This window comes from Tachyglossus aculeatus, chromosome 20 (assembly GCF_015852505.1).
Source record: "Tachyglossus aculeatus isolate mTacAcu1 chromosome 20, mTacAcu1.pri, whole genome shotgun sequence".
Taxonomy (NCBI): Eukaryota; Metazoa; Chordata; class Mammalia; order Monotremata; family Tachyglossidae; genus Tachyglossus; species Tachyglossus aculeatus.
Genome location: NC_052085.1, coordinates 17,929,199 through 17,939,235, shown reverse-complemented (window position 1 = coordinate 17,939,235; position 10,037 = coordinate 17,929,199). Strand labels below are relative to the sequence as shown.

The window sequence follows — 10,037 nt, the reverse complement described above, 5'->3', positions numbered from 1 at the left end:
TTTATTATTATTATTATTATTATTATACCCAATAGTCAAGTTGGACCAATCCCTGTCCCACATGGGGCTCTAAGTTACTATCCCCATTTCACAGATTAGGTAAATTTAGGCACGGAGAAGCAAAGTGATTTGCCCAAGGTCACACAGCGGGCATGTGGTGGAGCCAGATCAGAACCCGGGAGTCCTCTGACTCCCAGGCCCAGGCTGCTTCTGCTACTGCTGCTTTGGGACCCACAAAACCCACGTTTTGTGTCCCCTCTTATAGACATCTTGGATGATCACACCATGGCGAAAGAGAATCGCACCTTGTCTACCGACTTCATTCTGCTTGGCCTCTTCCAAGATGTGGGCTCTCCCAAGCTTCTCCTTTCCCTGGTCTTCATGGCCTTTTGCACAGCCCTGCTGGGTAACATGACCATGATGGTCCTCATCCGCATGGACCCCCGTCTCCACACGCCCATGTACTTCCTGCTCAGCCAGCTCTCCACAATGGATCTGCTGTACATCTCTGCCATCGTCCCGAAGATGGCCGCCGACTTCCTGTCCGTCAGGAATTCCATCTCCTTTGGGGCCTGTGCCACTCAAATGTTCGTCTACCTGACCCTGGCGGGGTCCGAATGTTTCCTGCTGGCCCTCATGTCCTACGACCGGTACATCGCTGTCTGCCACCCACTCCGTTACCCGGTCCTGATGAATGGAAGGGTCTTTGTCCTCATGACCCTCGGGTCCTGGCTTCTGGGTGCCCTTGACGGCCTGCTGTTGACGTCCATCAACATGACCTTCCCCTTCTGCAGCTCCCGGGAGATCCGGCATTTCTTCTGCGAGGTATCGGCCATCCAGAGGCTGTCGTGCACGGATACCTCCCTCTACGAGACCGCCATGACCGTCTGCTGCTCCATCATGCTCCTGGTCCCGCTCACGGTCATTGCTGTGTCCTACGGGCTCATCCTGTCCACCGTGCTTCGGATGAAGTCCTCACAGGGGCGGAGGAAGGCCTCGGCCACCTGTTCCTCCCACCTGATGGTGGTGGGGCTCTACTACGGGGCCTCCATCTTTACTTACATGCAGCCCGGCTCTTTACGAAGCCCTTGGCAGGACAAGGTCATCGCCGTGTGTTACACTATCATCACCCCTATGCTGAACCCCATCATCTACAGCCTGCGCAACAAAGAGGTGGCCAGAGCACTGAGGAGATGTCTACAGAGGTGTGCTTTTTTCCACAGAATTGGGAAAATTGGGGTTTCTAAAGACAAAATGTGACTAAGCCTTCCACTCCTCTTCTCCCACTCCTCTCTGAATCGCCCTGACTTACTCCCCTGACTTGACTCCATCCCCACTCCCAGCCACTATGCACATATCTGTAATTCATTTATTTATCTTAATGTCTGTCTTCCCCTCTAGACTGTAAACTCATTTTGGGCAGGGCATGTGCCTGTTTATTGTTGTACAAGGGTACAAGCGCTTAGTACAGTGCTCTGCATACAATAAGCGCTAAATAAATACGATTGAATGAATGAATGAGTTGTTTGGTGCCCTTGACAAGGCAGAAGTGGACTCTGAGGAGGGGGTTGCTTTGCATTCCCTAAAACAGTGAACCTTATGTGGGGCGGGGATGGTGTCTGACCTTACTACCATTGTATCTACCCTAGCGCTTCGTACAATGCTTGACAAGAGGGAAGCACTTAAGAAATAAAAGCAGCATGGCCTAGTGGAAAGACCTGGGAGCCAGAGTCAGTCACTCAGTCAGTCATATATTTTGAGGGCTTACTGTGTGCAGCTCATTCTACTAAGCTCTTGGGAGATTAAGATACAACAATAAACAGACACAGTCCTTGACCCCAACAGGTTTACAATCTAGAGGGGGAGACGGACATTAATATAAATAATGCCAGAGGGCTTGGGTTCTAATCCTGTGTCTGCCATTTGCCTGTTGGATGACCTTGGACGAGTCATTAACCTTCTCTTTGATAAGAGACGCAGCGTGACTCAGTGGAAAAAGCACGGGCTTGGAGTCAGACGTCATGGGTTCGAATCCCAGCTCTGCCAATTGTCAGATGTGTGATTTTGGGAAAGTCACTTAACTTCTCTGTGCCTCAGTTACTTCAACTGTAAAATGGGATTAAGACTGTGAGCCCCACGTGGGACAACCTGATCACCTTGTAACCTCCCCAGAGTTAGAACAGAGCTTTGAACACAGTAAGTGCTTAACAAATGCTATTATTATTATATTCTCTGTGCCTACCAACTCTATTATACTGTACTCTCCCAAGCGATTAGTCCAGTGCTCTGCACACAGTAAGTACTCAATAAATATTGAGACTGTGATCCCCTTGTGGTACAGAGACTGTGTCCAACCCAATCTGCTTTTATTCATCCCAGCCCTTAGTATAGTGCCTGGCACATAGTAAGCGCTTAACAAATGCCATTATTATTATTATCATTAGCATCATTATTATATACCACAGATAAATGTATTCCTCTAGGCTGTAAAATCCTCATGTGATCCTCATGTCAGATCACATCTGTCAATTCCACTGCATTGTACCCAATAAGCGCTTAATAAATATCACTGATTTATTTTCCAGAATTTTTGCAGAAAGGAATAAAATAAACCTTTACATGTTCTAGGCTTCAGTGAGAACCACAATAAGAGCAACAGTGATAATCTTTAATTAATAATTCTATGCAATAATAATCGTAAGCATCTGCATTGGCAAAACAGAGATGTAGGTCTAAGTATTAATGGAACTTGTGACAGGCAGGGACTACTTATGGATATAAGGCGAAGTACAGGATTGTAGATACGGATGTAAGGCAGAAGGCCAAAAATGCTGATAAGCATGCCAGGAACAAAGATAAAGGAAGGAAGATAAACGATGTAAAGCAGAAGTCCAGGTAAAAGATGAAAATAGGGAAATAAAGCAGAAGGCCAGGTAAAAGATGAAAATCTAGGCTTGGGAAGTAATGACCACTAGAATAAAGGAAGTAAGCACAGGGAAACAACAGCCACTGCAAACTCTACCTGAAACCGCTTGAGCCCAGTAGTTGGCAATTGTTGGGGGCTGGAGGGGGTAAGCGGGAGGGGAGGATGTGGAGAGGAGTGGACAGCAGAAAAGTGGGTTAATAGCAGACGGCACCAGCACTCAATGGGTCTGAGGGAGGGTAATATTAATTATTATTTTTATGGCATTTGTTAAGCACTTACTAAATGCCAGACACTGTTCTAAGCACCAGGGTAGGTACAAGCTTATCAGATTGGACAGAGTCCCTGTCCCACATGGCTCACAGTCTTAATCTCCATTTTACAGATGAGGTCACCTGGACACAGAGAAGTTAAGCGACTTGCCCAAGGTCACACAGAAGACAAGTGGCAGAGCCGGGATTAGAACCCATTTCCTCTGGCTCCAAAACCTGTGCTCCAAATGCCGGCAGAGTGTTAAGGTCGGGTGACTAAAAATAAGAGAATAGAATATTGATCTCACTCGTTGGATAGATCATATATTGTATCATGTATGAGCTTCGGCTCTCTAGGATTGATAGAGTTTTTAAAATAGTATTTCTTAAGTACTTTTCAATGTGCCAGGAACTGTACAAAGCCCTGGGGTAGATTCAAGCTAATCAGATTGGACACAGTCTCTGTCCCACATGGGGCTCACCATCTTAATCCCCATTTTCGAGATGAGAGAACTGAGACACAGAGAAGTGAAGTGACTTGCTCAAGTTCACCCAGCAGACAAGTGGCAGAGCTGGGATTAGGAGCCTGGTCCTCTCACTCCCAGACCCATTCTCTATCCACTAGGCTACACTTCTTCTTGGGGTTAAAGGAGCTGGAAAACCTCATGGGTCAAAAAATATTTTTTCATTGTATCTTCTGGGCTGCAGCCATTTGGAAATAAGAAAAAGATACTGTTGTGTTTTGTGCATCAGAGGTGAGGGAACGAAGCCAGATCAAGGAATATCCCGATTGTCTTTGGTACCCAGCTTCCCCTGGACTTTAGATAATCTTCTCCTGTGCTCTCTCGCCCTCACCAGATGCTAACAAGAGAAAAACAGTTTTATTTTGCATTTTTCCATCGCTGCTAATTTTCTCTCCAGGGAGAGAGAGAGAAGCCAAAGGAAGCAGACTGATGATGAAATCCAGAGAAAGCAGTCAATTACCGTCTTTTCCTGACCAGAGATGCCTCCAAAATTCCTCAGGCTGTGACCAATTAAAGAAGCCACGGTCCATGTCCTGATGCAAGCTGAGTCTCTCTGCGACGCTCAGCATGAAACCTCAGGCTCATTCACTAATGCCTGTCTCCGTGCACCCAAGTTATTTAAAGCCTGCGTTCCTCTCCTCTGTGGCCATCACCTCTTCCGAAGAATCTGCTATTGCAGTGGCTCAGAGACTGATTAATTTCACTGGAGCAATCTGACCTTTTGAACCCTTGCTTCCTTCTTTCCTCCAGTCGCCAAGTTCTTTCACCTCTCTTATCTTCCTCCTGGGAGAAAAGTAGGTAGCAGATTTCATTGTCTCTATTTCTTGACGGGAAGTCAAGTCAGCAAGGCAATTCGTCCATCCGTCCATTTATCTACCCATCCATCCACCCGTCTATCCTTCCAACTCCCTCCACCTTGTAAAAACCAGTCGGAAGAGAGATCATAGCCCATCATATGAAACAATGAGAGGGAATTACCTTACAAAGCAGATTTCCTTTTACTTGGAGAGAAAGGGTGATCATTTTCTAGTCAAATCTAACATTAACATTTCAAATGTCCTTTAGTAGGGGTGTGTGTGCGTGTATGTGTGTGTGTGTGTGTGTTTTTTGTGTGTGTATTTTCATTTGTGTGTATGTTCTATTAACCTGGCTACAGTATCTTTCCTCTGACAATTATCCAAATGCTGCGAAATGGACACTGAACTTTTTTTAGGTATTTTATAACCTTTTTATCTTTATCTTCTAAATCCTCAAGTCATTTTCTTTCTGTCTGGCTTCTTTCTTCTTCTTCTTATTGCTCCCTTCCTCTCCCTTTACCCCATCCCCCACCCCATCTTTTTCCTTTCTCCTATCCCTTGCCTATTCTTGCTTCTGTTTTTGTCCCCGAGTCTGATTTCTCTTCTCCTGATTTCTGTTGCTCTTTCTCCTCTCACCTTCAATTCTCTTTCACTCATTCATCCGTATTTATTGAGCTCTTACTGTGTGCAGAGCACTGTACCAAGCGCTTGGAAAGTACAATTGGGCAAAATATAGAGACAGTCCCTACCCAACAACAGCTCCGTACACCTTTTCATCTATCTTCCATCTGCTTCTCCCCTTCCCGCTTGTTCTCCCTTGCCCACTCAACTTCATCCTCTCATATTTCCTTTCCACCACGTCCCTGCCTCTTTCAACCTCCATCCTTCCTGCTCTGGATCTCCTCTTATCTACCTCCTTTGTCCCTCTGTTTCAGCTGCTTCAACCCCATCCTCCCTCTTCTCCTATTCGCCATCAATTCCTTCTTCCCCATTTGCTTCCTTCATGGTCCGCCTATCGCTTAACTGATCCATCTGGGAAGCAGCATGGCTCAGTGGAAAGACCCTGGTGCTGGAAAGTAGAGGATCTGGGTTCTAATCTTGTCTCTACCACTTGTCTGCTGTGTGAACTTGGGAAAATCACTCATTTCTCTGTGCTTCACTAACCTCATGTGTAAAAGCGGGATTAAGACTGTAAACCCTTAACAAACGTGGACTACTATGTCCCATGAGTGGGACATGGTCTACTATGTGCCAGGAATTGTACTAAGCACTGGGGTGGATATAAGCAAATCTGGTCAGATACAGTCCCTGTCCCGCGTGGAGCTCACAGTCTAAATCTCCATTTTACACATGAGGGAACTGAGGCACAGAGAAGTGACATGGCTTGCTCAAGGTCACCCAGCAAATAAGAGGCAGAGCCGGGATTAGAATCCAAGTCCTTCTGACTCCCTTGCCTGTGTTCTACCACTAAGACAGGCTGCCACAACTTTGTATCTACCCTAGTGTTTAGTACAGTGTCTGACCCATAATAAACTCTTAATAAATATAATTTTATTTAAAAAGTATCCCAAAAAATAAACCATTGAAAAAATAACCTTTGGCATGATAACTGATGGAATTCCCACCATAGATGGGGCTGAAATGTCTTATCTCATTTTACTTAGATTAGAAGCCCCATGTGAGACAGGAGTATAAACTAATTAAGTCAGACACAATCCATGTTCCTCATGGGCTGCACTGTCTAAGTAGGAGGGAGAACATATATTGACTCTCCATTATACAGGTGAGGAAACTGAGGCACCGAGGGGTGAAGTGACTTACCCAAAGTCACAACACAGGTGGATGGCACAGCCCGGAATTTTTAATGGTATTTGTTAAGTGCTTACTATGTGTCAAGTACTGTTCTAAGCACTGAGGTAGATACTAGTTAATCAGATCAGAGACAGTCCCTGCACTTGAATCTGTGACCTTTCGACATTTTCTATGCGCCTCAGCCCCAGAACACTTATATACATTCTTTAAATTACATATTGTAAATTACTTATTTATTTACATTGAAGTTTGCCTCCCCCTCTAGACTCGTTATGGGCAGGGAAAGTGTCTGCTGCCTCTGTTGTATTGTGGTCTTCTAAGCGCTTAGTAAAGTATTCTGCACTTAGTAAGCACTTGATAAATACCATTGATTGCTTGATTGACGGATTGTCCCACAAGAGGCTCACAGTCTAAAAGAGGGAAACAGGCATTGGATACTCATTTTACAGATGAGATTCCTGAGGCCCAGAAATTGAAGTGACTTGCCCAAGGTCACACAGCAAATAATAATGGCAGAGCCGGAATTAGAAACCAGATCCTGTGACTTCTCCAATCCCCGTAAACAGGGCACGCTGCAAACGGGGCAGTTGTCTACAAAAAAATTTAGGCTATGTTTCTCCATTCCACAAGAAACTCAAACAGTTCCCCACCCACTTCCACATCAAACGCTTAGAACAGTGCTAGGCACAAAGTAGGGGCTTAACAAATGCCATCATTATCATTATCAAACAGAAACTCCTCAATATTGGGTTTAAAGCCCTCAATCTTCTCACCCCCTCATACCTCAACTCACTGCTCTCCTAGTGCAGTCCAGCCCATACACTTGGCTAAGGCCAACCTTCTAATTGTACCTTGCTCTCGTCTATCTCACCATTGACTTCTGTCCTGGAACACCCTCTCTCCTCATATCTGACAGACAATTACTCTCCCCACTTTAGAAGGCACTTATTGAAGGCAGATCTCTTCCAAGAGGCCTTCCCTGACTAAGCGCTCCTTTCCTCTTCTCCCACTCCCTTCTGCAGAATCCTGACTTGCTCGCTTTACTCAACCCCTCTCCCAGCCCCACAGCACTTACGTTCATATCTCCCATTTATTTATTTCTATTAATGTCTGTCTTTCCCTCTATACTGTAGGCTCGTTATGGGCAGGAAATGTTTCTGTTTATTGTTGCATTGTTCTCTCCCAAGCACTTAGTACAGTGCTCTGCACACAATAGGTGTTCAATAAATACGATCGACTGACTGACTGACTCATTTCCATCTGCTTCCCCAACTAATTTCCAACATCCCCAATATCTTGGATTCCCCTGCTCAGTAGAGCGGGCATGATGGAGGGAGAAAAGATGACATCTTCCACCGACTTCATCATCCTGGGACTTTTCGGCCCAGGCAAGACATCGGTCCTCCTCTTCTCCCACATCTGCACCATTTTCCTCATGGCCGTGGCATCCATCTCCATCCTGATCTCCCTCGTCTGGATCAACCGCCGGCTCCGGACCCCCATGTACTTTCTGCTGGGCCACTTCTCCCTCATCGACATCCTGTACATCTCCACCACCGTGCCCAGGATGCTGACAGGCTTCCTGCTCGGCCAGGCCACTACCTCCCTCCCAGGCTGCGCAGCTCAACACTTCGCCTACTTGCCCCTGGCGGTGGCTGAATTTTACCTCCTAGGGCTCATGGCCTATGACCGCTGCGCAGCTGTGTGCCACCTCCTGGGGTACCCAGCCCTCGTGACCCAAAGGACTGGCCTTGTCATCGTGGCTGTATCCTGGCTGGCCGGCGGTGTGGACAGCTGCCTGCTGACTCCCATCACCATGACCCACTCTTTCTGCGGCTTCCAGCGGATTGACCATTTCTTCTGTGAGGCCCCGTCTGTGCTGGGGCTGGTGTGCACTGACACGACCCTCTATGAGACGGCCATGTACTTCTGCTGCGTGACGATGCTTCTGTTTCCCTTCCAGTGGTCCTCGCCTCCTACTCCCGGATCCTCTTAGCCGTGTGCCGTGTCAGCTCGGCAGGAGTAAGGAGGAAGGTTTTGGCCATGTGTTCCTCTCAAGTGACGGTGGTCATGCTGTACTACGGGGCTGCCATACACACATTCATGCTGCCAAATTCCTACCACAAGCCGGCCCTGGACAAGTTGTTCTCCGCCTTCTATACCATCCTCACCCCCATGCTCAACCCTTTGATCTACAGCCTCCACAATAACGATGTGGTCAGGGCCATTAGGAGAGTGCTGGGAAGGTGCATCACCTCCAGGAAGCCTTCAGTTAATGCGTTCTGATGGCCTGAGTCTCCTTCATCGATCAACCCATCTGTGGTGTCACTCGAGCGCTTACTGTGCACAGAGAACCGTACTAAGGGCTTGGGAGAGTGCAATACAATGGAATTGGTAGACAGGTTTCCTGCCCACGAGGGGCATAGAGTCTAGAGGATTCAATCAATCGATGGTATTTATTGAGTGCCAACTGCGTGCAGACCACTGTACTAAGTGCTTCGAACAGTGCAATATGACCAAGGTTTACACCTGTTTTCTGCCCACAATCAATAGTATTTATTGAACTCTTATTGTGTGCAAAGCACTGTTCGAAAGGTTTGGGAGAGTCAGAGTCAATAATAGTAATAAATTACAAATGCTATTTGTTAAGCAGTTACTACGTGTTCTAAGCACTAGGTTAGATACAAGATAATCAGGTTGGGACACAGTCCATCCCACATGGGGCTCACAGTCATAATCTCTATTTTACTGATGAGGTAACTGAGGCCCAGAGAAGTTAAGTGACTTGCCCAAGGTCACACAGCAGACAGGTGGCACATTCCCTACCCACAAGGAGCTTGCAGGCCAGAGGGGAAGCAGAAATTTATGAGTTGGATGAGGATTTGATACTAATAATATTTATTAGGCATTGTGTCCATTTGACAGTTGAGAAAACTGAGGCATGGAGAAGTGAAATGACTTGGCCAAGGTCACATCTCCCCCGTTTGTGTTGATGCAACCTCCACCCTTTGCCTCTAGATTAGCTAGCTCATTATGGGCAGGGACCGTGCCTGCTAATTCTGTTGTACTTTCTCAAGGGCTTAGTACAGTGCTGTGCAGATAGTAGGTGATTAATAAATATGATCGGTCGAAAAATATGATTGATTGTCCCTATTAAGGCTGAAGGTGAAAAAACAAATAACCCTTTGCCCTTGACGACATTTGCTCGCACGCGCCTATCCCACAGCTTCGGGAAGGGAAGGGTTTTCGAAGGAAGTGGGAAACAAGAAACGGGCAATTCCGGGAAACCGAACTCAGGACGGCTTTATTGGGATTGGCCAAAAGTGTCTAGGCTTTGGATGGTCAGTCTGGAGTAGGCTGAGGACGTGTTCGTGAGGGGCTGAGGGATGGGGTCAGGGAGGAGGAAACAGCCGGTGGTGGGGTCCTGACAAGAAGCAGGGAGAAGGAAACAGCCGGTGGAGAGGGGCGTCCTCTTCAGAGCCATTGCAAGTCTCCCCGCTTCCATCCTATATCTGGCTTGGAATTCCAAGGTTTCCAAAGGATACCTTCTCCGCTCTGCACAGAAAAGGGAAGAAGGGTTACAGAGTGTTGACTTGCACGTCGTGTAGTTGTAGGCATTTAGTCACGTGTAAGTTGTTATGTATGGATCTTTAAATGATATGTTATTTATTTATTTTAGTGTCTTCCTCCCTCTGACTCTGAGACCTTCCCTGACAAAGCCGTCATTTCT

At 46.7% G+C, this 10,037-nt stretch overlaps 2 protein-coding genes across 2 annotated transcripts; both read left to right on the top strand.

Moving 5' to 3' along the window:
- The first annotated feature begins 285 nt into the window (after window positions 1–285).
- Window positions 286–1,260, top strand: LOC119941286 (olfactory receptor 2T2-like). Its single transcript, XM_038761663.1, has one exon. The coding sequence runs from the start codon at window positions 286–288 to the stop codon at window positions 1,258–1,260; it is 975 nt and encodes a 324-aa protein (XP_038617591.1).
- Window positions 1,261–7,631: 6,371 nt separating this feature from the next.
- LOC119941285 (olfactory receptor 2T1-like) lies at window positions 7,632–8,593 on the top strand. Its single transcript, XM_038761662.1, is given in 2 exon segments — window positions 7,632–8,265; window positions 8,268–8,593. Coding segments are annotated over 2 exon segments (960 nt in total).
- Window positions 8,594–10,037: the final 1,444 nt, after the last annotated feature.

Bases quoted from the DNA above. Each gene is read 5' to 3' on its own strand.
- LOC119941286 (XM_038761663.1), top strand. From the start codon at position 286: ATGGCGAAAGAGAATCGCACCTTGTCTACCGACTTCATTCTGCTTGGC.